The 25,975-nt window shown below is 38.1% G+C and overlaps 3 protein-coding genes across 12 annotated transcripts in view; 1 reads left to right on the forward strand and 2 right to left on the reverse strand.

Annotated features, from left to right (window-relative positions):
* Positions 1-3,847: 3,847 nt before the first annotated feature.
* bhlhe41 (basic helix-loop-helix family, member e41) lies at positions 3,848-9,930 on the reverse strand. Of its 6 annotated transcripts, none has more exons than XM_047822180.1 (7): positions 9,781-9,930; positions 8,311-8,475; positions 7,699-8,161; positions 7,512-7,575; positions 7,262-7,372; positions 7,061-7,172; positions 3,848-6,864 (listed from the first exon to the last, which is right to left on the reverse strand). In XM_047822180.1, exons 3-7 carry the CDS (start codon positions 7,758-7,760, stop codon positions 6,002-6,004), a joined length of 1,212 nt encoding a protein of 403 aa, XP_047678136.1. In that variant the 5' UTR covers positions 7,761-8,161; positions 8,311-8,475; positions 9,781-9,930; the 3' UTR covers positions 3,848-6,001. The 6 variants fall into 6 exon arrangements, with proteins under 6 accessions (XP_047678136.1, XP_047678138.1, XP_047678135.1 ...); XM_047822182.1 differs by lacking the exon at positions 9,781-9,930 and adding an exon at positions 9,597-9,740 and having other exon boundaries at positions 7,699-7,829; XM_047822179.1 differs by lacking the exon at positions 9,781-9,930 and adding an exon at positions 9,597-9,740 and having other exon boundaries at positions 7,699-8,157.
* A 112-nt stretch (positions 9,931-10,042) lies between these two features.
* sspn (sarcospan (Kras oncogene-associated gene)) lies at positions 10,043-17,107 on the forward strand. The gene is made up of 3 exons (XM_027161432.2): positions 10,043-10,426; positions 12,984-13,070; positions 15,290-17,107. Exons 1-3 carry the CDS (start codon positions 10,193-10,195, stop codon positions 15,647-15,649), a joined length of 681 nt encoding a protein of 226 aa, XP_027017233.1. The 5' UTR covers positions 10,043-10,192; the 3' UTR covers positions 15,650-17,107.
* Positions 17,108-19,098: 1,991 nt separating this feature from the next.
* itpr2 (inositol 1,4,5-trisphosphate receptor, type 2) overlaps positions 19,099-25,975 on the reverse strand; it is an 83,128-nt gene continuing 76,251 nt past the window's right edge. For all 5 annotated transcript variants that reach the window (XM_027161423.2, XM_027161422.2, XM_027161421.2 and 2 more), the window contains 2 exons: positions 22,787-22,948; positions 19,099-20,073 (listed from right to left, as the gene is read on the reverse strand). In XM_027161423.2, coding sequence (XP_027017224.1) covers positions 19,990-20,073; positions 22,787-22,948 — 246 coding nt within the window. In that variant the 3' untranslated portion in view covers positions 19,099-19,989. The remainder of the gene's footprint in view (positions 20,074-22,786; positions 22,949-25,975) is intronic.

Consider the following 25,975-nt stretch of genomic DNA (forward strand, 5'->3'; position numbering starts at 1 on the left):
CTTTGGACTTCATATTGAGTGTTATCAGCAACAGATTTCAAATGTACATGCTACCTGATATCATCAGTAGCTGTTATATCTGATTACTCCTTAGTAAAATGATCAGGGTATAACACTCACTGGCAATGAAACAGCTGAGCAGCCAATTATTCAATTGCTTTTGGACCACAAATTAAAAATTGCTGCAATGCCATTCATCTGATATTTATGTAAATCCCCTCAAATTAAAGCTGAAAGTCAAAACTCTTAAATGCATTGTATTAGACAGCTGATTTTGTCTAACAATTTTGTCAGTATCCAAATATTTGGACCTGACTGTAAATACATTCCAGTGTTTACATGCTATGCATTATTTTAGAACCTGTGATCATAATTTATATTCATATAAAATATAACCTAAAGCCAAGAAAACAATCACTAAAAATGGTCTATTTAATTTTCTGCTTTGAATGAAGTGATTCTTGTTCTTGGCTGACAGGAGTTGGAACCTTGGTATTTAGTGTTTTGTGCCTGGTGAGATGCTTTTCTGCACACCATAGTTATAAAGAGCTATAAGGCATCACTACTTTTGTTCATTCTAATGTTTTAATGTGAACATTAACTGAAGCTCTGTGCCTGCAACATGCTTGGCTGATTAGATAACTGCAAGTTTACAGGTGTTTCTAATAAATTCGACGATTAGTGTTTATTCCAAGGTCAAGAGTTTTCAGGAAAAGTGCGAATAGAGTTTAATAAACTGCCAAACAACAACTGCCTCTCTGGCACGGTTTTATCCATGATGTAATCTGATGTACTACTGCAGTGTAACCACTAGGTGGGATTGTGCTCTAGGTAATAAAGTGGAAGTGGACTCCTCATTTTGCCTCATATGCGACTTTAGATTTTGTTCTCAGTCAGTAAAAAAATTTTTTGATTATTGATTATCTTTTAAATTCTTTTGACTTATTAGAAACTAAGGTTCATGTTGTAGTGTAACCTGTAAAAGGGGTAACACTACAACACTTTCCTTATTAAAAAATAAAAAACATGCACCAGATCACACTGACAAACAAAATGTGAATGGTGATTAATTTTCTATATCAAAATGCTCCTGACAGTAGTTACTTAACTATTTTTACTTGTGTTATGCTACACGGCAAATTGTAGGTTTATATTAATGCACATTAAGGTGCACATTACCTTTTCTAGTCATTTATTAACATTCTTTGTAGCCTTCAGTATCAACACTTTCTATGAATCATAGTTAAAGCTGTACTGTTCATACAAACTTTTACAGACTTTATGCATTTTTTTATTAACAAAAAAAGCTGCATTGTTTAATTAATATTTTTTTGGCAAAATTCTGTAAGGAATAAAACCCTTGTTACTGGAAAACAACCAACATTGCAGTTTATCCTCATTAATTATTTTCCAATTACATCACAGCCCATTATATTGTATTCCTTACAATAATAAACATATACAATAATACTCTTCTGTGTAATAAACAAGACTCCAAGCCTCTAAGTGCTACCAGTTAAGTAAACACAATACCTGATGCCTTTACTTTTACTTTGTTAAAGGTAGCAAAATCTGTTACAGCTACAAAACTACACAGCTCTTCCTTTAAACAGCACTGGAAATGGCCCATGAATAAAGTTATTTGCTCATCCCTACCTCAAGGACTGATTTATAGTCATCCATAAATTATGGTCTCATACCATACCATATTTTTTCGTACTGGTTTCTTCTGGATTTCAAGTTTTACAGTTTATATTTACTACTGAATAATGAGTGCGATGTTGTTGAGGTATTTTTTTTATTACACCACAGGGCTGTAAAATTCCCAAATCTAATTGGTCACATGGGTGTTCATTAATTTTCTATAACAGCAACCCTGGCAGTAGCTCCGGGCTCAAGATTTATATAAATGTGTTAATTCTAATGCATTATAATTTCTATAGCAACAACATGCATGGGGACCTGTATGTCAGAAATATAAATTTTTAATTTCTTTATTTTCAAAAAACATTTATAAATAAAAATGCATAAATGTTGGTATTTGGATGTATTTAATACAGACATGTTTATTTTAAAATGAATTTCTAGTGTCTAAGCTTAATGTACAGTCATTTTACATTTCTAGACGTGGATAGTGTTCAGGACTTCTCTGTAACATGACAAACTGCATCTTTTTATAAATTAATAAATTATGTGAAATTATATGTTAATAAATTAATTATACACCTAAAAATGGATAAGAACCATTATCGGGGTGAGAAAAGTCCCTCTGACACCAGGCAAAACTGAATGTCTGTGTTGCCATGATTAGCTTTTTACATTATCACCTATTCAAGCTCTAATATGTCTGGAAGTGAGAGACTGACTGCACCGTGCATCACTGATGAGGAGGACTTTTAGATCCACATCAACCCTGAAGCTGTGACCCCTGATTCATATGGGAAGCGCCGCAAATAGTTTTAGAGAACAACAAAAATGAACTGCCATCCAATGTTTTTGCTACTTTGGAGGTTGTACTGAGACAGGCCTGTGGTCCACAGTGACAAGTGAATGGGAATAAAAGGCCATAATTCATCACACCCCATACACCCTCAAACTGCCAAGCGGGGTTAGAATAACAGAGAACAAAATAGGTGTTTTGTACAGTAGGTATTTATAGTATTTCTGTATCTGTAAGAGGATTTACACTGGATTTTTCTAGTGTGTTATAACTGATCTGGAAAATCAGATTAAAATAACAAAGGCTGTTTCTACCATTTATAGATTATCGATACAGTAATTTCTTGATAGGGTCATAATTTAGGAAGTTTCCTTTCAGAGAAATAAGGGCTTCATGTGTACACTAATATTTTTGGCCAGTGTGATCAACTTGTACGGACTTTTGTTACAGCATGTAAACATTTTTCCCAAGGTAGCTGTAAGGTGCACTAAAAATCACCTTAAAATCTGGGTGTTGTTTTGCCCTGGAGTGAAAAGTGAGCAATTCTTTTTCCATCTCATGTCACATGATTGGACCTAAGCCCTGGTTTACTGTACATTCCAGTCCAATGACTTTCAAGTCACCTGATTTGTTCAGAAATAGACATCAAGTTACCATTAAAGTTAACCCCAATAAATATTTAGTATAAAATGTGCAGGCTTGTATTAACAGCGAAAATGAGTCATGACTGTTGTCATTATTTCAATGTTTATTCATTCGTTCATTCATCTTCTGCAACTGCTTTATAACTGCTTCCTGGAGTAGGCTCCAGATTCACCACAATCCAGATTAGGATAAATCTATTACAAAGTTTTGAATCAAATAATCAAGCCCTAACATTTCAGAAGTCTCTGCACCTTCATTATGCAACTGTCACTGAAGGTCTGTGTTTGTTATGGAGCCATCAACTCTTACATACACCTTTAGTAAGTGAAAAATATACTGAATATAGACAAATTTATCTATTTTTTTCTTATTAACAAATACTTATTCTTTTAAATACTTATTCTTATTTTGTCTTATTGACAAAAAATGCCTGACATATTCAGGTTCTGTTTCAAAATTATCTGGAACAATTATTAGAAGCATCTAAAAATAGAATGATCTCATATTTGTCTTGTAATAATCACATAAGAAATGTTAGATAACATTCTCCAGTTTTTGTTGTCCCTATGGCTAACACATATGAATCAGCTCATCAGCTGATGGTCATGGCCTTCACAAGTTGGATCAGGTGTTTACGTGTTAGGGAATGATGAAACTTACCCCAGCTTAAAGGATAATGCAGTACAATGTGTAGTAAAAGTGATCAAATGAGACAGCGTCAGTGGGTGTATAGAAATAATCCATTAAGAAAAAGGGCACTTGTTAGTCTTTGAGCTTATATTTATTTGACAACTGTGAGCAATAGTTTATAACAGCAGTAGTGTAAAGCGTTAGCGAAATGTGCAACATTTGCTTAGGTTTATTCTTTATAAAATCCAAAGATTTCTTCTACAACATAAACATTGGACATTTTTGCGTATTCACAAACTATTTACATACACATGCCACTACATAGGCAAAAAGACAGTTGAATCAAAGAGGCTATAAGGGGCCTATAAAATGTTTTTTATGCAAAATTTTGCTTAAATACACATATGCTCACACCCACTGGAAAGGTATTGGTTGCAGTCAATCTAATATTGATCAGTCCATGTAATAAAAGCCCTCATTTTTTCCTATTTTTCTCCAATGCAGTTATTATGCGTTCTTTGAATGGTTATGTGCAATGATCACATACATTACACATGTTCTACAAAATTCCCAATCACTTTAGATCTTGTGTCAATAATCAGCTCTGAAATATATTACAGACAGTATTGTAGTAATTCAAAAGCTTAGGTTGTAATAATAATATCTATACCGATGCAGTGATTCTTGTTTTGGGAGCTATCTTTACTAAAAAAAATACTGGGATTAATAGCAGTATGCAAAATATTTCTTTGCCCTAATCAGTGAGTGAGACTACTAGTGAATTGATATAAGCTTTTCAAGATTAACTTGCAAAAACATTTACTGTATAGCAGAGCTGTCAGAAGAATTCGACTGAAATTTATTTAGCTTTAAGCTATTATAGTTTATTTCAGTATTTATACATTTAATCCAAGACTTGCCTTTTAATCATGAGGATTTCTTTAAGAAAATATATACTGTATATATAAATTACAGGCAGAATACAAAGGGTAATGGATTATAAATAATGTGTGAGAAGAGTTTTAGAGGAACAAAGAAGGCATCAACAAGTGCACTTTACCTCGTGGATCTACTTTTATCAGAATATTTACAAACGTTCATATCGACAGAAAACAGATTACATTCAATATCAAAGATCCACAAGGTGCTAACGTATCTGGAGATGCATGTCCTATACAGTAGCTCTCCATATACTGAGATGTTTTATTAAATGGGGCCACATGGACCACTTCAGATTCATGTGCTAGACTAAATTGGACTTTCATGAGAAAATCCCTGTGGAAACTGTGATTCCATAAGCCTTACTGTCTAGAAAATTGTATAGAAGCTGTCAAATTATTTTAGAGGGTGTCACAATGTTGCAATATCACAAATACTTTTATAGATTGCTTATATTGACAAGCCAATGCTAAGCCAAAATATCCAGAGTGTAATTTCACACATCACTTAAACTCAATTCAAATGAGTTATAAGTGAGAGAGAGATAGGACTGTTAGAACAGTAAGTCAAAGGACTTACAAGGCTACTCACAAGTTCTGCTTGACTACAATTGAAAACTACTTTCATCCTAACAAAGATTATTCAGTTCACTGCACTGCCCCTACCAGAGGAGCATCTGTAGGAATGAATCTGGCTCTCAATGCGAAAGTATCTTGAGGTATTTAAGTAACTCTTTCAAGCACTGAAGATTAAACCGTGAAATAAGAATCTCACTATCAGTGGTAAATCCTGTAGGCTAAAATCCACCAAAAATAAAGCTGTTCCTAAAAGTACTGCATCAGTCGTTTCAGCTTGCTTGAGGTCACTGTCATACAATACATCCAAGATGCCAGCATGAATCCAAATCAATAATAAGAGGTGCAGTAGGTTATAATTCAGCGATCAATTCGACAGTATTGCACATATACTACGTTTCCTCAGCAAATAAAAACAAATCCTCAATTTAACCGATTTTCAGATATCTGCTAAAGCCAATAGACAGACTGTATGCTGTTGTCAGTCAGAGTCCATTCCCAATCCAGTGTCAGCATTCAGTGCAAAAGGCACTAGGTTTTGTTCCAATGTCCCCTGTTGCAATGTCCCTACACAAAGACCTGCTCAAAACCCTGTTTTGCACACACTTTCAGCTCCAAAATAAAGAATAACAAATAACTGCTTTTATCGGTAAATCCATAGAAACACTACAGGCCACAGAGTACTCGATGATGATTAAATTAAGGAATAGATAAACACACAATGTCACAAGCCAACAAGAGCGCGCGAAAGGTCAAGTGTCCCTTTAGGCTTTTAGCCTGTAGTGCTGGTTTCCTGGGTCTGGTCCTCCATAAGATCGTGGTCTGAGTTCTGTTCCTCGTCAGTAAGGGAGGACGCAGCTACCCTGTTGGATTGTTGTGCCTCGTTAGGAGGAGAAGGGCAGTCTTGTTCTTGTGAAGCTGCGCCGAACCCCAGGCTTTTTTCGAGAGCGCCTCCGGGGAAAGCAGCAGCTGCGGCGGCTGATGTGTGCGCAGTGATGCCGGGGTAGAGCCACGGGAAAGGCCCGCTAAGCGCTGGGTATACTAACTTCTCCAGACTGCTCTTATCGAAAATAGGCATGTAGGACCCAGCTGCCGACGGGTTTATGAAGTAAAACGGCACGCAGAACGGAGTCTGTTGCCCCATTCCAGCCATCCCCATCAGTGAGTTCATAAACGCTAAGTTTGGCTGCTCCGCGCTTCCTGCGCCGCTGTTTTCACTCCAGCTCATTTTGGGCTTTTTGGCGACGCGCTCGTCCCCGAACTCTTGCTTTATTTTAACTCCACCGACTCTGACTGTGTCGCATGCTTTTTCGGCTCTAGCGTCGTTTTTGTCGGTCTCGCCACCGTATCCGCTGTCGGTGTCCGTGTCGTTCTCGTTGGCCTCAGGATTCTGAGTCCTCTGGATGACGGGAACGCAATTGGTCTGTCCGTCTCTCTCCTGTGCGCCTAACTGCGGCTGCACGAGTCGCGCCAAAACTTTGTGCAAATGCTCGATGAGCTGCGTGCACCTCTGCTCACAGCTGGTCCACTTCTCCACGGTGCTCAGGTACTTCAGCACCTCTTTAGCGCATGCTTGAAATCCCGAGTGGAAAGCGTCCAGGTCTGCGCGGATGGAGGACTTCAGCGTACGGTCTCCTGATAAGACACAAAGGACATCGATTTATACCCATGCGCACACACGTTCCAGACAAAGTCACTTTACATGCTGTTAGGTTCGCTCACGTAAACGTTACTGTGTGTGTGTGTGTGTGTGTGTGTGTGTGTGTGTGTGTGTGTGTGTGTGTGTGTGTGTGTGTGTGTGTGTGTGTGTGTGAGAAAGAGAGAGATTTACCGTTCTGCAGTGCCAGGATCTTCTGGTGCTGCTGCTCAGTGACAGCCGTCAAAGCGTTCAGGTGTTTCAGAGTTAACTCCAACACAACCGCCTTCTCCAAGTGACCCAGTGTCTACAAATATACGCGTTTCATGACATAAACTTTATCATCGATGTCGCAAACAAACAATATAATAAACTCAAAAGATGTAGATTTTATACCGTTAATTTAAGGTGTTCTGGTAATAAGTCTTTTAATTGTCCAATACATTCATTAATCCGGTCCCTCCGCTTCTTCTCTATCAGTCTGTGCGGTAACTTATAAGCGTCCTGCTTTAAATAAAACACAATCAGACAACAGAAAGTTGTGCAAATGTGAACGTGGTTTGGTAAACATTTTAGTAAAAGTGACACGGTGAACAAATGATTTCCAGTCACCTGGCTGGGAACAATGGCTCGGATCCACACTCACCTTTCCTTCCTCTCGCTTCATGCCTCTTTTTGACTTGCACATATAAAGAGACGAATAATCGACCCTTAAAAAAAAAGGTAAAAATCCCAGATCTTAGGACGCAGATCCATTTAAATCATATCATGCAATTGGCAAACGGTGCTTTGAGTTTATATATAAATAGGTTTTTTATGAAAGAGAGCATTACCCCAGGAAGTCTGCGTGATCGAGGAACGCTCTGTCCTGCAGTCGGGATATTCTTTCATCCATAACTTTTCACCTTCTCTCATCCGCTTCTTTGGCAGAGGTGCGTGTGTTATTCCGAGCAGACCGAAAGTGCTAGGAGAGCAGAGAGAGAGACAGAGTGAGTGAGAGAGAGAGAGAGAGAGAGAGAGAGAGAGAGAGAGAGAGAGAGAGAGAGAGAGAGAGAGAGAGAGAGAGCCGTGCGTTATGTCCGGTAGCACAGCGCTTCAGAATGACGCCGAGCTCAGCGCGAGCTGCCACTATGCACGGGAACCAGAGCGTGCGCGCGCCACCGCCCGGAACTGCTGCGAGCTCACGTGTAAACGGCACCCGCTCGAAAAAGTCTGCTCGCTAATTAGCGACCTCTCGAGACCCCGCGCCGCCGCAGAAAGCGTCTACAGTCCGTGCAACCAATCAGAGACAGCTGTCTGACACACAGATGACGACACTGTGATGGCTATTCATAAATAGATAGATAGCTAAAGATAAAGGAGGGGTTTAAACTACAACACTAAACTTACATGGTCCTAAAGCCAATTTGAACATTTCGGGATCGATGGGAGGGGAAAAAACCTACCGTTAGATCTAGTGAACACCCTGCGATCAGAAATCCGATCGTGTACACCAGTGAGGCGCGCGCACTCGTGCTGCGTGCTTTAACACGTGCGCTATGGCTCCTGTAGTGCACTCACACTAAGGGGCTGTTCCGTTCAGGTGCACCCTCACGTGCCCCTTTGTGAACCTGTAGACACACACAAGACATGGTTTTCTACCGTATTGCAATAGTGATTAGGATAAAAAAACAACCATTACGTTGTTTACATGAAAATATTTAAGATGTTTATACTGATTTTGGTGCCAATTAGTCGGAAGGATTTGAATGATTCTTGTGAGAAGTTAATGGTCTTTTGCTGTGCTAACATCACAGGGGGAAATTTCTTCACAAACAAAAGTGATAACACTTTTCTCTGTTTTTTTCTCTGGTAGCTTCTAAAAAGAATAACATTAAATTAAATAAACAAAAAATAATAATTCTGCATATGTAAGTAGAGAAAACTGCAAAATCGTAACATTCAAATTCCCAGAATGCTTTGCATGTATTTAACAGTAGTGCTGAATTATAGCAGAGACTCTGAATTGACAAGTTAATGTAAGCAATAGCATGAATGATGAAGTCTTGGAACCTTATCTGTTAGATCTGGTAGTCAGAAAGCATTGTGGGACATGTAGGGGAAAAAAAGTAAAACAGACCTACATGTCAATGAAAGAAGAATAAACTAAGAATATATATATATATATGGCTTTGATATTTCTGCAAATAGAACAGAACATGCCTTTGTTTATGTAATAAATATTACAAAATAGAAGTATAATTTTATTAAAGAATGATGTGATTAGCTTCCTTGTGTTAACTTGCCCTTTTGGTACAATAAGGAATAAACATAAACAAGTTTATAGCATTAAAAATACAAGAAGGTTTGAGTAAGTGTTGTTGGCAAATTGAACCAATAAAAACAATCAAATCTTCAGCCATTTTAAAAAAATAAATCATAAAAAAGGTGATCCCAAGACTATATCTGGACTCCTATAAAGTTAATCAACAAGGTTTGTGTGTGCCTAAAATGTGGCAAGTAAACATAATTTTTAAATATAACAGTCAACAAAAAGTAAAAAAAAAAGTCAACAAAATACAAATTGATGTAAAAATGTGTGTAATAAATAACATGCATGTTATTAGAAATTACATATACATATTTTCCATGTACTGCATGTTCATGAAAACATTAATATATATTATATCATGTACAGCATGGCGCACTGAATATACACTACATATATCTAATATATTAAAACCAAACTCACAAACATGAAGCTTTTGTAAAGAATTGTTTGTATCCCCCTCACATGCCTGTAGGTCACATTACTTCTCTATTGGTATCATGTGACAATTTGGGTGTTGTGAACTGTGAACACTTGGCAGGAATCCAGATTCGCCCACGTTTGACTGTGATGTGGGATGTTAATGCTAATTATTAACTCACAGCACCTCTTCCTCCTTCTCCTGTTTCCCGGCTCTGTTTGCTGCTGATGTTATTGTGGTCGTGTGTTGGAGTCCCCCTTTCGGTCTTCTCTCACTGCTCCCTCCTTTTCCTGTTCTCCACTTCTTGCTGCTCTATATGTGGCTCTCAGGCAGTTCAAAATGTTTTCCATATTAGTTCAGAGCCCTCTTTGATTCCAAATAGCTGCAGCCGGGCGGGTTGGCTCGGAGAGGAACCCCAGGCAGGGAGGGGAGGAGTAGGGCAGGGCAGGGGGGTGGTAAACAGTACAGAGGGCCAGTCAGGGATAGGAGAGAAGAAGAAAAACAGGAGACAAAAAAAGGAAAACGGTTAAAGGGAAGAAAGAGGTAAAGAACCGAAAGAGTAAGTCACTGTGCTTGAGGAAGGAAGTCAGGAGGAAGCATGGGGTCAGAGAAGAGCCCAGCGGGGTCTGGTGCAGGGCAGAATAAGGCCAAGCCAGGTCGAAGAGTCTCAGGTGCCGAGGGAAGCCACACATGCTGCGGCTGCCGCTTCCCACTGCTCATCGCCCTGCTGCAGCTGCTACTGGGCATCGCCATCACAGTCGTGGCCTTCCTCATGACCACCATCAGCCCCTCTCTGCTGGCCAGGGAGACCCCACATTGGGCTGGAATTATTGTAAGCATCTAACCATCCTCTTCCTCAGGTCCCAGCATGCTTTCTCACAGTCAGGGCCCTGCATGAGGCCAGCATTACACTCCACCTTACTGTGCCAGTAGCCACGCCGCCATTACTGCTGCTGCACTGGAGCCTCATTTTACATTAATCTGTCTCAGTGTGCATGTATTACACGTCTAAGCATTTTTGTACTTTATATTTCAGCAGAATTAGTTAAATATCATCAAACTAGTGTCTGTGCCCAAAATATATGCTATGGGATATCGTGTTCTTTTTGGTTGTTCCATATTTTGGTTTTTCAGGGCTTGATGTTGGAAAAAGTTATTCTCCAATTTCTATTTTGAAATTTATTTCATCCTGGAATATAGACAATCAATGTACAGAAACCCCATCTATTCTGATTGTGTAACCACATAACTAAACCACATTTGCTGTTGCTGAGGAAAACTAAATAGAATATCAAGATAACAGTACACAGTGGCATAGTGAGTAGCATTGCTGCCTCCATGATCCTGGTCCGGTCCAGAGCTCAGGTTACATTTTCTGTGCAGTTTCTGTGAATAGACTTCAAAGCACATTAAACGTTTTAATGTGCCATGTAGTGTAGCAAGTGGTGCAAATAATTAGCCTTTATAGAGAAGCAAGTATAAGATCTAATCATATTTAAAGGTAAAAATGTCATCTTATATCACAATATGTGTCCACATAAAGAGCATGACACACTTTAAACAAAGAATTGTCATTCTAAAAAAATACCTGCATAATTGTTTTCACTATCAGTCCCCAAAAACTTTTTTTTTTTTTTTTTTGCATTTAACCAGTTCCTGTTTCCCTGTAAGTGTAAATTTGAGATTGCAAACATAAAAAAACAAAACAAAATAACAAAAGGTATTGCACAAACAGGTAATGGGTATAAAAACACAATCGATATATAAGCCACTAAAATACTATTAATCACATTTAAGGCTAAAATAAGAGGTTTCACGTGTGCGAAACAGCTGGAAACTTGTGTTTAGAATGATTACATTTAGTTGATTGTTGTTATTGTCAAAATTATCTGTTAAATGTCACTTTCACAAAAACAAGCTATTTGGAAGCATTGAAAGAAAAAAGCTCTTTCTGAGAGCATCTTATTAAATGTACCTCTAAACACCAAGCTTAAGTAGAACAACAAGTGGCATGGTGTGTTTTGGTTAGATGAAACTAGAATCAAACATTTTAGTCATAGACACCAGTACTGTGTTTGGTGACAAAAGGGGACATCATGAAAGGGAATGCACCTCATACTTTGCTTTATAATATAGATGTGAGATGCTTTGGGGCTTTTTTTGTGGCTGGTACTTCAGGTTCCCCGTGATGTACCAAGATATTCCAGGTTTAAACCTTGTTCCCTCTGCTTGGAGGTTCAGACTTGTTCACAGAGCTTTCAACATGATGAAAAGCCAAACATGCTTCCAAAACAACAAAACGGTTAAAGAATGACAAATCCAGTTTTGCCATCATTTCACGGTGACCAGCATAGTCTTCAAATTTGAACCCCACTGATTTGAATCCTATTGAAGGAAGTCTTCAATACTTAAGAGTCTAAACCGATAAACTTGGTTCTGTTTGCTGTAATTCGTAGGAAGATGCCACAGTAGATTAATTGTGAGTGTCCTAATAATTTTGGAAACCGCTGCTACCTTTTTGCTCATTATTAATTTTTATATCATAAGGGTGATACTAATTCCTGAGGGCACTCTCTGTATAACCATTCAGGTTTTTTTTTTTGTCTTACTGGCAAGGCACTGCATGGCACTTTTTTGTGACATTTTAATTGGTTTTGTGAGTCTGAATAAAGATCCATTTTATAGTTCTTTCCTGTTATCCATCAGCCTCGGTCCTACTTTTACTGTCTTATCATGTGAGATTGCTAGAATGCTAGGCTTCACACACACACACACACACACACACACACACACACACACACACACACACACACACACACACACACACACACACACACACACACACACACACACACACAATACATCAGAGTGTCTCTGGGTATTCCCGGTTCACCACTCACGAGACCACTGCTGCTAGAGAAAAACACTGAGGTCATCAAGATTACTCTGCTTAAGAACCTGGGAAAAACAATAAAATTGGATACCACACGTTGGTCACAAGACTCCTGGAGCCCTGAGAAAGAGTGTGTTATCTTAGAAAGAGGAAAATATATTCAATTTGGCAAATCAGTGATTATACTATCAGATGACAAGTGAGTGCTGAGTTGCACAATGCTAATTACAACAATCATGGAAAGCTTGGCAGAAATGAATAGAGCGGCAAATAAGATTAGTCCAATCAAGAAGGCTGGCATGTGTTTATAACTTGGGACACAATGACAACATTTTTTCACCTCTGGATGTTAGTCACACATGCTTGTTTTGCTTTTTCCATGGAGAATAATATCTTAGAATTGTGCTAATTGGTGCAAATAAAAGTAGCTGAAAGACAACATTCATGTGGTTGAAAGAAAGTTTATTAAACCAATGATCTGTGCATTGTGTTGCAGTTATGCATTGTATCTGTCCTGGGCTTTGTGCTCTATTTCATCACCTATCTGCCTGATGAGAGGACCTACACACAGTTCATCATAAAGGTGAGAGTGAATATGAGAAACAGACAGAGAGAGAAGGACACGAGGAAAAAATATAATTATGAACACCTCAGCTATTCCATTTGCACATTAGCTAAGGATTGTATAATTGGCCGTAGACACCCGAAATGTGTGCAGGGCTAAATTACAGCACCGCTGGGATAGTAGTGTAATGGCTAACCCAGAGTTAAAGCTCAAATTTAGCCAATTTGAAAGACATCAATGTCTTTCACGTTAAGTCATTGCAGTTCCTCTGAACCTGATAATAAACAATAATGTAATTTCGGTGCTGTAAAACTAAATGAGTTCAACAAGACGTCTAGTCATTTCTCTGTTTGCATAACCATTTGGCATCATTTCTACATTTTGTAGCGTGACAACCTGGGAATGAAATGAGAGCATTGTCATGTCATGAATTTACTCATGAAATCCTTTGATGTTGAAATGTGTATGGAAGGGGAGGGGGTGAGGTGGGGTTTTGGGGTAGCAATATAGTATGGCAAATAATTTCCAAAAAAACAAACAACATCAAGGTGTAATTGCTAAATATTCACCCAGTTGCTGTAAAAATCCCTAACTTAATTGTACATAATTTATTTAATGGCATTGAACTCTGTGTTGATGTGCCATGTGATCTCAGTATATATACACCTTATTAAAAATAAACTAAATATATCAACAGCATCATGAAAACCATGTCAAAACAAATCCACACAGCACCATTAAATCTGTTATAAATAATAATAATAATAATAATAATAATAATAATAAAGACAACAACAATAATTATAATAAAATTATTATTATTATTATTATTATTATTATAAGCTGAAATAAGTTGACTTTTATATATTGAGGTGTATGTAATTAGGCTGCACTCAATAACATTTAGATAATGCTCAAGGCATTAAGAGGAAAGACAGAAAACATGAGCAGTGGCAAAAACATCACAAGGGAACAAAAACCAGTCAAAACATCATGAGGTAACAAAGAACAAACATGTATACATTATGTAAGGCCAAAAGCACATAAACTTGTTCTTAATCACATATATATATTTCATCATATAATCACATAATCATGAGAAAAATAGAACCAAATTTATAAATTCCACAGCATTAATCAGGGAAGACACCAAGAGTTCATCAAAGATGGGGCTTAGTTTAACAAACACAGATAGGAATGTACATTCTGTTTAATTTCCTTGTGTTATTTATGTTGTATTGATAATTACAATATATTAAAGTAATATTTACTTTCTTCATGTATTGTATGTGTTGGTTTTAGCACCTATTAGACTTTGGAGTTTAGAGCTCTTCATTTCACTCTTTGCACTGACAGTCAGGAGATAATGAAGCCAATGCCTAACCACGTGTCTGTCTATAGAAAATATACTTGTACGTAATGTAAGTGGTGTTCAGACAAAGGTCATGTAGAGATCATACTTTGTCTAGGGCTGTGGTATGTTCAGCACACACATAATTTTATAGTTTCACATCTCTCACAAGTCATAGAGTTGTCCGTTTCCAGTTTTAGCTTTGAAACCTGTTGGAAAAGCCCTTCGTGTTATCAGGCTGTGATGAGTTCCTCTTATATATTATACCTTATTTTTAGGTATACATTATTATACCTTATTTACTACTACATTATATGACCAAAAGTACATCCATGACACACATATGTGCTGGTTTAACATCCCTATTACAACCTGTTCTGGCTGCTATAACAGCCTATACTCCTCTGGAAAGGATTTCCTCTAGATTTTGATATGTTGCTTTGGGGAATTGTAGAGAATTGTACATTCGGCCACAAGAGCATTAGTCAGATTTAGCATTGATGTGGGACATGTAGGATTGTTTGAAGATGGTGTTTCAGTTCCTCCCAAAGGTGTTCAGTTGGTATGAGGTCAGGGCTTTGTGCAACGCAGCCAAGTCCTTTTAAAAAATCCTAGAAAAAACATGTCTATATCAATTTTGAGGCACAATGATGTCCTAGTTCCAGTGAAGGCAAATCTTAATGTTACAGCATACAGCATAAGACATTCCAGACAATTCTGTTCCTCCAACTTTGCATTAAATGTTTGAAGAGGGTTTATATATGGAGGTCATATTCAGGCTTCGCAATACTTTTGGCCTTAGAGTGTACAAGAAAATTCATGCCATGATCAAGTCAAGAGATATCCCTGACCAAATTTTCTTTTGTCCTTCTTTGTGTAATTTCAGCTTATGTACTTCATCCTGTGTTCAGTGGGGCTAGTCATCTCCATTATAGTAATTGCCTTCCAAGGCCACCACTACTCTTTGACCAATGGCTTCATATGCAGGGAGACAAACCAAGACTGTATCTGCACACTGGAGCCAGAGGACCCCATCGCACGCACCTTCACCTACGCCGAGGTGACAGACTGCACTGCCGTCACAAGCACTCTCATGATGTACTACCTGCTGCAGATGGTGTTGAATCTGGCTCAGGCTATCGTCTGCTTGCTAGGAGCTTTCATCATGTGGAAGCACCGCTATCAAGTGTTCTTTGTGGGCTTGCAGATGGGTTCACCCACCACTCAGCAATGGCAGAAGGTTTAAGAGTACGGCAAGGGACAAAGGCACTGGGAGAAGGGACAAAATGTTCTTCTGGAAGCAAAACGTGCTTCAGTTGAGTGTTTTGTGTGTTGAGGGAAAGTCCAGAATTTCCCACAGCATGTCTGTTTGGTGTGGGTACAGATGAAGATATATTTTGCATGGCGTGGCAGTAGCATACTGTACTGCGGTTGCAAATTACAGTTTCCTGTCCTTTTTTAGGGCTTCTGTATTTTTCTGTAATGGCGTCTGGACATTTCCACTGATATAAATGTATACTTGCTCTTGCCATGCCAAGAAGGATATTCTTATCTAACAGGCTGTATGTGTGATCCAACAGGACAGCTGTCATTCTGAGAGAGCTACATATTCACTCTGTTTGCATAGGATTTGCATATCAGACTGATGGCCTGAATAGGTAGCAATTATATGACAATCCCCATTGTTACCTTCTCAACAAAAAAGTATTGATAAAAGTTCCATCAGGTGGTGGTGCTCAGAAAGGTGTCCTCCATTTTAGTTTGTTCTAGTCACTATTGTTATAGTTAATATTTATTTATTAACTTAAGTAAAAGGGCCACTTGAATTAAAATGGTTACTTGAATCACACTAACGTGTGTCAGGTGTTTTTTTAAGAAGTTTTCCATTTCTTAATCCAAAACTAATCCATAGATCATGCCATCTTAAATCTAACTGTGGTTTTAATGGAGTTTTACAGCAACATGTTTTAATATTGCGATATCAATTCTGTATCTTTGTTGACTATGTCCCGATATTGCAGTGTATATGATTTTATTTGCTTTTTGTAACCGGGAGCCGCCCTTTATACTTTTTTATATGTCACATTTAGATGAATATTACATTGTTTTACTGACAGCTGCACACTTTTTTTGTATTATTTTGGTTTGCTTACAAATGACATTTAATCTCTTTCATTGTTTAACAGTCAAAAGCAAACTGTCTTTAATCTGCTTTAGTTACAGTCATTGCTTAAACTTGCTTATTGCCATTAATAAATATAAGATCACTAACAGAAATAGTCCTGCACACAGAGTGGCAGTTGTAAATCATGTCCAGTAAACGGACAGGCTTGTGGTCTAAAGTCTTTGCTTACACAGTGGATAAACAGCACTACTGTCAGCAGCAGAGACATGGGGTCAGAAGGGGGGTCAGAGGGGGTACTCAGACACACAACAGGTCATTGTCTGATCACTGCTTTTACACCAAGTTCTTGTTACATAAATGACAAATACAGAACTGACCAGGTTTAACAATCTATCATGTAACAAACATCTGAAGAGCATTTGATGATTTGTACTAGTGCAGGAGTTGAACAGAGTGTGTACCAAAGTGTCTTTTTGCAGACAGTGTATGATTTTTGAAGTTTGACACTTGTAGAAAGAGGAGTATTTAGAGCGTGTGCTATATGCTTGAGATAAAAAAAAAAAAAAAACAAGCTCCGAATTCATGTCTGTGACTCATCATCCTTTAATAATAGCCATCTCTATTTCTCTGAATGTTCACAGGACAAAAATAGGGCAATATGTATAGGTTTCAGTTATGCCCTAAGGTATAACAACATATCAAGGCAATATAATGACTGAGGCATAATAGTCCCCTTTATTAGCACAATTGCACTCAGTGTACAGCATCAGAGTCATAAAGCCAATACATATTGTGAAAATTGTGCACACTCAGCTATAATATTAAAACAAAAGCTGTTTAAATGTGAGATGAAACAGCGGCTGATGAAGCTGTAATGCGCTCTCCAGCATGGAAAACTCAGCAGGCCATCCTTTTGAGAAGCAGGGTAAAAAAAAGGAGTGGCTCATGTCCGTTTTTTCTTTTCTTTTTTTTTAATCTTACAATGTTTTTAGGGAAGAGAGCCTCGGGGTTGTTCCTACACTACTGCTCATGTGACTACCTCACTGCTGCATGTCTGTCTCGTGTGACACCTCACGTCACATGCGCTTATCACATGCAGGAAGGCAGATTTTAGATTACCCCCGTTTATATTGTCTATTTATCACTGTGGCACATTTCATAATGTTTTGAATGATGGTTGTATTTTTGTTTTTATGAAATGTCTGGCACATATCACTGTGCAAAAGTTCCTCAAGACATCAAGTTATCACTTTCAGTGCCTTTGCCTTTATGTATCTGTTATTTAAAGATAACCTATTCAAGTGTATACGATACATAAACACTAGTACAAGATTCTTAACATTTTTGACAATTTATGCGTATAAAATGTGTATTTATAGGACTTAGAATGTGTGAGATTTTACACAATACAGTTACATGTTTGGAAATGATTATTTATATATCTGTCTGACAGGGAATCAAACATCTACAACTCAATAATCATAAAACTAGTTGATAAAAATGTCCTGATGCTTTTCATAGACTTTAGGGTTTATTTGTATTCCATATAATAGGAACACTTGGTCCAATATAGACTTTGCATTTAAAAAAAAATGAATAAATAAATAAAAATTTCTATATAAAGTTTATTACCAATCAATGTGTTGGCCACAATGACCTGCTTAACAAAAAAAAAAAAAAAAAGCTAAAAAGCTTTGATGAAACATAATTCTTACATAAGATTTTCCCTTATGGTGGTCAAGACCGCTGTCCAAAATATCCCATAGGTGGTGGTTGAGATTTGGTGATTTACATCATTTTTACTCAAACCATTCAGTGGAGCCAAACCATGCCTGGCAAATGGCACAGCATAACAAAGCTACATTTGTCATTTTTTACTTCATCCACTTTTATTTTACCTGCACATATTTCAAGCAACCCGATAAATAGCAGAAAATATGATCTGACTGAACCTAACTTTACCTTTTGGTTTAGGAGCACTGGCTTGTCCTGCTGTTTCTTACTAGACAGCGCTTTCTAGAACTTTCCCCTGCTTATTGATGGCTGTTTGTGCTACTAGCTCAGTCAGAGGCTAAATTTGGCAGCCCCGTTTCTCACGTAGGCTACCAATCTGCCATTTCTGGAATAGGGCCAGACCTCTACCCACACATACAACACGTACCATATATTAAAGCCATAGTGACGTGGGATTTGAACACATTTATCCAAAGTGGTGTGATTAAAGCTGGACTATTTTAAATCTTATTTGGGCCTCCAAAAAGTTGATTCCAGTTATCTGAATTCTCCTTGTAACACGGTAGTGAAAACACTGTGAAAGTTCACAGGGATCCATTTCATAACCCTAAAAGACAGAGTGGTTGACTGCAGTCCTATATTCATGGATGGTAATTATTTACCACTGCTTCAAGATGGGCAGAACTCTGGACTATAAATACTCAGAGGGGGGGAAATGCCACATGGTGAAGTGCAGGGGACTTTCTAGGTGACTTTACTACTGTGTGCGTGTGTGTGTGTGTTCAAAATTAGACTGCACCAACAAAAATAGTTAAATGATAGTCCTGCACACTCAAATATATATATATATATGTATTTATTACAGTATTATAATCACATAAAATAGTCTATCATTTCTGATCTCTTGTAAATAAAAGGCATTTCATCTCAATTACATCCTTTCGATCCTCGTATAAGTCACTTGTACAAATCTCCACACAAAAACAACATGAAAAAGTGACTTAAGAGAGAGTTAAACTGTCTTGTTGACTGCACATTCAAATGTTAAAACAGGGAATGCTTTAAGTCAATATTTGACACAGCAGGATCTGTTCAGCGTGTCTGCCAACAGTGGACCGTACCAAACTTTCACACATACATTCACCCAGTCATTAATTACACACATTTTAAAACAGTACCCCTGGTGCAGTGATTTACTTTTAAGGCACTTTGCACATTTTCAGTAAAAACGAACACAAATGTACAACAAGATGACCACCAATTTTCAATATGTTACTCCTAATGAAACCAGATGGCAACTTTAACTTGAAGATGAGATGTTTTGTTTCCAGTTCTGTATTTTCTAAAGGGTAAAAGGACACTTTAGTCAGCAGTTCTTCTGTGTGATAAAAGCTCTAAGGCACTTCCAAAGCAGCAGTAACCCCAGTGAGTGAGGTACATCCTGAAGTTCACCTTGACTTACTCTGCTCTCCAGTTACTGCCAAAAGTGAGACCAATAAAATGGAAAGACATTTAAAACACGAGTAATACTTTATAGTTAAAAGTCCACAGGCAGCATTTCCATTACTGATCTGCCCTAGACAGGAGACTCGGGAAACACCACTGATTTGCCGTTTAAGAAGTTTGAATGAGACAGTCCCCAGGCATTTCTCTGGAAGCTCAAGGTCCGAACAGAAACCTAGTCTGTGATGAGTGGATGGGAGTCGTTTGTCTTGTCAGTCGTGTTCTCAGTGTGCAGAGGGAACGTGATGGTTGGCTTGTGTTGGACCCAGAAAGCCCATTCTCTGCTTGTTTTTCCTCTGCTCAGTCATCTACACACACAGAAAGAAAGAGGCAAATCCATCAATCTGCTCAACCCTCACAGGTAAACTCTGTGCAACACTGCAACAGAAATGTAGAATATACAGGACCACGAATTTCTATAAAAGTCAGTGAATATTTGGAACACATTTAAGTGATTATTTCAGAATAAGTAACATTACTGTGCAAACATTACTAAGCTTTGATGCATTCTAAGTTTTTTTTGTGCAAAAAATCCGTCACATTTAAGTTGTTAACCTTCACATTTAATGATCTTCGTTGCTGCCACATGGTTTGAGAGTGTATACATTTTAAACTATGGTTACATGGTGATTATACAGTAAGTATTGCATTAGAAGGTACTCTTTTTTGCACCTAATTTCAAATCAGAGCTTAAAAACAGCACACAAGCACAAGAAAAACTATAAACATGAAGGTTACGCTGCGCTTTTTCTCACAGTCAGTGATGGATCGGTGTCTTCAGGAAGGTTTTGTATTTGGTTTGGTTTGTTTGAAATGACAATGTGAATGTTTACACCCAGCTAAGCAAAGCCACTGCCCTGGCTGATGCATGTAACTCAGCAGCACTGGAGCACAGAGGTTAGGAGGGTTCGTTTAATTAGGCCTGATGCCAAGAGAGAAATCGCTTTAATAAGTTACTTAATATCTAGCGTGACTAGGGGAATTACAAAAGGCCTTGGCACATGACCACCAGGAATCAGAGGCACCTCTGGGGTACACAATATCAAGTGAATATACGGTGCTTACTATAATTCCAGCAAGGATTAGTGATATTATTCTGACGTTCTAGCCCCACCCCTATCCTGACTGACATGTGAATAAAGCCAGTGCTGTTTGTGAAAAATCAGGGCAGACAGGTGATGGACCACAGCTATGGAAAGCTAGAACACCCAAAGCATCTACATAATCAGGATCCCAGTGCAGGTTCAGGAGTCGCTGTACACATTTAACATTTCCACACCTTTCCAGCACCCATAAGCTTCAGTACTAGACTGGAACCTGAAAGGGTCATATTTAAAGAGTTTTGAGGATTAGATTGGGAAAGATGATGATTATTTTTATGACCTCTTTTTAAAAAAAGTATGAGCAGATTCAGAGTGTTTTAAATTAAACATGAGGTCCAAGGGGAAAACGTTGCAATTAATTAAAACATTTCTAGTGTATCATTAGCTCATTAGATTCTATATTTTCCTCCAATACACTCTCCAACTCTGATCTGCTAATTCCCACTCACTCTTAACTCTCCATATGACACAAAAACTACCAACGAGGGATGATGGACATTATTTACATTTAAATGATTTACTGACTAGTGTCACCCAAATGAGGACGAGAGAGAGAGAGAGAGATGACATCCCTCCCTTTTCATTAGTTTCTGGCTGCAGATGGTTGCAGCATCATTGGGATTCAAACATGTGGTGATCTCAGGATGAAGGATTCAAATTTAGATTTAAGGGAAAAATACTTTATGTGCTCAAAGACACAGCTAGACCCTCTATAATAGTTATTTTTAAACTCAGCTTTATTGAACTCCTACACCTGATTATGTAATGGTCTGCATTTTAATCCCTGGTTCCCTCAAATCCCAGCTCCATCACAGCATCAGTGAGAAATGGCGAATAGAGTGGCAATGAACTCTCAGCCAATGACATGGAAACACTGGCAAAGATGAGGCATTCAAGCAGTGTTCTCGATTCTTTTCAGAGCAAAGTAGCTAGAGCATGCTCAGAATGTTGCTAGAAGTCACTAGATGATGTCATCTGCTATTACGAATACAAATGTATTCATCATGATCGGTGACCTACAAATCACAAAGTAAGGTGCATGAAGAATTAAGCTTTTACTTACAATGTAATTACAATTAAAGAACTTAAAATAACATTTAATTACTTTTCTCTTATATAAAGAAATCAATAATGGTGATCAGGGATTAGTAAGAAGCACAACACAGTCATGTTTTACACAGTGATGGAGAGCTGAGTAAACCTGCTTTAGTTAGTGTTAGGGTTGAAGAGAACTGTATGGAGTTCAAGACAGTCACCAACGTCTGTTAAAAAAAAAAGGCACCAGATTTATCGCTAAGCTGTTTTTTTTGTTTGTTTTTTTTTTCATTAGAAGGTCTAAACAGTCAGCAAATCTGGAACCAAAGTCTCTAAGCTGGTAACACTGCTTTCTAGTCTATGCTGCCTTGCCCGGCCTAAGAGCTCAGACTAGCATAGTATAACATTGCCAGGGCAAGTTGGATGAAGTCACTGGAAAACTCAGACCTCTGGATCTACGGGTGTTTAAGCATGTTTAAAGGCATTAACACACCAAGCGAACTGTTCTCCACTTTTAGCAGTGTGCTAACACAAGCTGACCTTTCTCAGCATGACTGGGTGAAAAAACTGCCTAACTGCAGTGCACTGTCAAAATCCTGCCTACCCCATTATAGCTACTGCTACACAGCATGCTATTTCATATACTATTTGGTATAGTAGCATGAGACTTGGGATAAAGAAAAATGCTAATAGAATTACAGACTACTGGTGTGGTGGATGACGTCTACATTTTTGCTTATATTATCGTTCCATATTTTTACAGAACATAAATGCATGTAGTGATGTTGGAGTGCAACCCTTCAGAGAGAAAAAAAAAAACAAAGACTTGTACTGTACGTGGTCCTCATTTGTTGTGTCCTAGGACTTGGAAAGAGTGTGTTACCTGCTCTTTGAGCTCTGCAAGCTGGGAAGAAAGCACTGCTACGAGTGAGACAGTGGTATCGAGCTTCTCCTGCAGTAAGCGCATCTCATTCTGCTCACTCTCTCCTTCACTGCTCACTAGAGACATGGCCCGCATCCGTGGGAACCACTCCAGGTTCTTCTCCTGTCAGAGAGAGGGGGGAGAGAGAGAGAGAGAGAGAGAGAGAGAGAGAGAGAGAGAGAGAGAGAGAGAGAGAGAGAGAGAGAGAGAGAGAATATAAAACAGTATCAACCACAGGGTTAAAGATTAACCAGAAAATGGTGGGAATTTTACTGCTGCTAATCTGAAAGGACACAGACACTGTTAAGCATCCTGTAACATTCACAAACATCAGCACACTAGAGTTGAAGCGAATTAACCACCAACATTTGACCATAAAACTAATGCGAAATGTTCCACATGCCATACTGGATAATTCTGTATTATAGCACATGGACTTACGGTCAATAAAATAAATGCTTACTTGTGTTTGTGCACGTGTCTGTGTGTGTGAGCCGGCAGTATGAGAGATAAGGAGGAGGTAACAGTGAGGCTCAGCCACTCATCAAATACAGTTATGTAAGGTGCTTTTCACAGCCAGGCGGATGCAAAGGTGCTGCGAGTTCCAGGATGCGGCCACGCTCAGAAGTGGGAACAGAGTGTCTCTCACTCTTATGCAAGCAATCAATCACACATGCACAGACTTACTCACGTACATGGCTTTGTCTTTAAACAAAGCATTTGTTGGCACACATGGAAATGAGCCTCCAAGGAAGCCATTTTCGTTAAACAGGATGTTACACTAAATGGTGCCCTACCCTATTGCATTTCCTTATAAACGCACAAGTTTTAAGAAGATTCTATACATATCTATACAAAATACTGTATATTTTGATTCGACAGCCTCCCACTCTCCTCTATATGTCCGTCTATCTACAGTGACTCATATATTTTAGGGAAAAAATATTAAAGAAACACAATAATACAATACAATATAAAGAAACCTGCCAGTAAAAGTAAGACAAATAAAAAAAAAAACCTAGCAAAATAAGAAAGGTAAATAATGTTTTGGCTCATATTTAATCAGTAAAAGATGGTAATATGCAAATCAAGATTTAATACTAACTTGTTACACGTGTTCCCTTCTTTGCTGAATATTTTTACATGGAATAGGGAGAAGGCTAGCAGCCTGCGTTGGATGGCAAAAATTAGAAATAAAACACTTTTCACTTTCAACTGCCTGAGCAACTTCCTTTAAATATAAGAAACATGGAATTTAAAACATTAATTAATTTCAGTGCATTATGGGGAACTGAAGTCTATTTGACAGACAGCAGCTGCAGTGTGACAAACTGTAAACTGAGTGTAACCACTGACTTTAATGAACTGAGCCCTTGGCCACACCGGGTTTTGAGGGAGGCCGGGATAAGGAAGGTAAACAGTGAAAGAATGAGCCTCTTCAGTACAGTGTTGAGTACAGCTCCACGAACAACTGAGTATCATCTCGTATGAAGTCAGTACGAACAACAAATGAACAACGAATTAACAGCAAATGGTATGGTTAGAAATTTCAATTAACTGGTTACATGTATTCAGGGTAAAGCTGTAATATAAATTCAAATTCCATTTTGTGGAATTCCAACACCACAATCCTCCTTCGTTTTCCCGAAAAGTACCAACTTAACCAGTTTGCCTTTTTACACACCCAACACCTGCTTCGGATCTACAGAATTAAAGCTCTTGAAGTGTTGGTGAAGTCTTATTCTGTTTCTGAACTTCCCCAGAAACACAGTCAGTTAAAGCCATTTGTTGGGTTCATTTACAATAATTTAAAAATAAAGAAGAAGAAAAAAAATTTAAATAAAAAATAAATAAAAAAGGTATGTGAATTCAAAAACTTGATATGTTTATAAGTGAACCTATTATTTATGACCATGTTCACTAGAATATATTTGCCTTATGATTGATGATAAACCTATTTCTGAATTTTTTATTGTATCTGTCCAAGTATATCTGGTTTTAAAACATTTTAAACTAGATTTGTAAAGCAAATTTGTAGCAACCAACTTTGATGTTGGCATTGACGATGCAAGTATTCGCAAAGGCCGGTGCTTTTTGGAGACGAGTGGACATAAGGGTCATTGTTACTTTTGGAAGCAAGTGTGACATCATTGGGCTGAGTGTTTTGATGTTACATGTCCATGTTGTGCTAATTATTTTTTTCATGTGACGTGACCAGAATACACGTGAGGAAGTACTCATCATTGTTCTGAGTGTTTTGATGTGTCACATGTCCATGTTGTAAAAAGTTTTTTGAAAAAAAGTTGGGGGCGGGGCTGCGGCTCAACCGAAAGGCCAGTTGGTACACCAATTTAAAACTTTGTTCAGAGTATCACCCTAAAGGAGCTGGCCGAGTTTGGTGTAGACAGTTCGAAAGCTTGCAGAGTTATAAATCTCCAAAGTTTATAATGGGAGTCTATGGGGAAAAAAGGCCACTTTGAGACCCGGTACTAGAAGTACCAGTACTCGGGTTGCTTAGAAAACTACTAATAGCAACAAACTTCAGACCAGGGTCTACAACATATCCGAATTTGGTTCATGTGGCTCGAAAGCCCTAGGAGGAGTTACTCTTTATAAATTTTTGTCTAAGCTCAAATAGGAAAACAGAATGTTGGCTTCTATAAAGCCAACATAATAAATATAACTTTGGTTGTCTATTACAATTAATGAACCATTTAAAACACAGACCTCGAAATCAATTATTTTCTTTTCATTTATTTGCTAGTTGGTTTAATTTGGTTTCACATACAACTAAATGAACAAACAAGAAAAAAGCAAAGCAAAGACAATGCAGGACACAAACAAAAAAGACTTAAGATACCACGAGACCAAAACACTTCATTTTTTTTATTTCCTGAAGAAGTAGGTCTTCAACTGTCTTTTGTCTCAACTGTTCGACCCCCTAGGGGAAGTTCATTCCACCACCTTGGTGCCAGAACAGAGAAGAGTCTCGCTGTATACCTACCTCTTACCCTGAGAGATGGTGGGACCAGTCGAGCAGTGCTGCTAACTCTAAAGGTTGTGAGGTGCAGTGTGAGGAGTGATGAGGGCTTTGAGGGAAGAGGGAGCTGGTCCATTTTTTGGCTTTGTAGGAAAGCATCAGTGTTTTGA

This window comes from Tachysurus fulvidraco, chromosome 13 (genome assembly GCF_022655615.1).
Source record: "Tachysurus fulvidraco isolate hzauxx_2018 chromosome 13, HZAU_PFXX_2.0, whole genome shotgun sequence".
NCBI classification, from domain to species: Eukaryota; Metazoa; Chordata; class Actinopteri; order Siluriformes; family Bagridae; genus Tachysurus; species Tachysurus fulvidraco.

Excerpts from the sequence above, each read along its gene's own strand:
- sspn (XM_027161432.2), top strand. The coding sequence starts at position 10,193 with ATGGGGTCAGAGAAGAGCCCAGCGGGGTCTGGTGCAGGGCAGAATAAG. Across the intron at positions 10,427-12,983 it reads CACATTGGGCTGGAATTATT|TTATGCATTGTATCTGTCCT; the intron begins GTAAGCATCTAA and ends ATTGTGTTGCAG. Across the intron at positions 13,071-15,289 it reads ACACACAGTTCATCATAAAG|CTTATGTACTTCATCCTGTG; the intron begins GTGAGAGTGAAT and ends GTGTAATTTCAG.
- bhlhe41 (XM_047822180.1), bottom strand. The coding sequence starts at position 7,760 with ATGGATGAAAGAATATCCCGACTGCAGGACAGAGCGTTCCTCGATCAC. Across the intron at positions 7,576-7,698 it reads GATCACGCAGACTTCCTGGG|GGTCGATTATTCGTCTCTTT; the intron begins GTAATGCTCTCT and ends TTTTTTTTTAAG. Across the intron at positions 6,865-7,060 it reads GATCCTGGCACTGCAGAACG|GAGACCGTACGCTGAAGTCC; the intron begins GTAAATCTCTCT and ends GTGTCTTATCAG.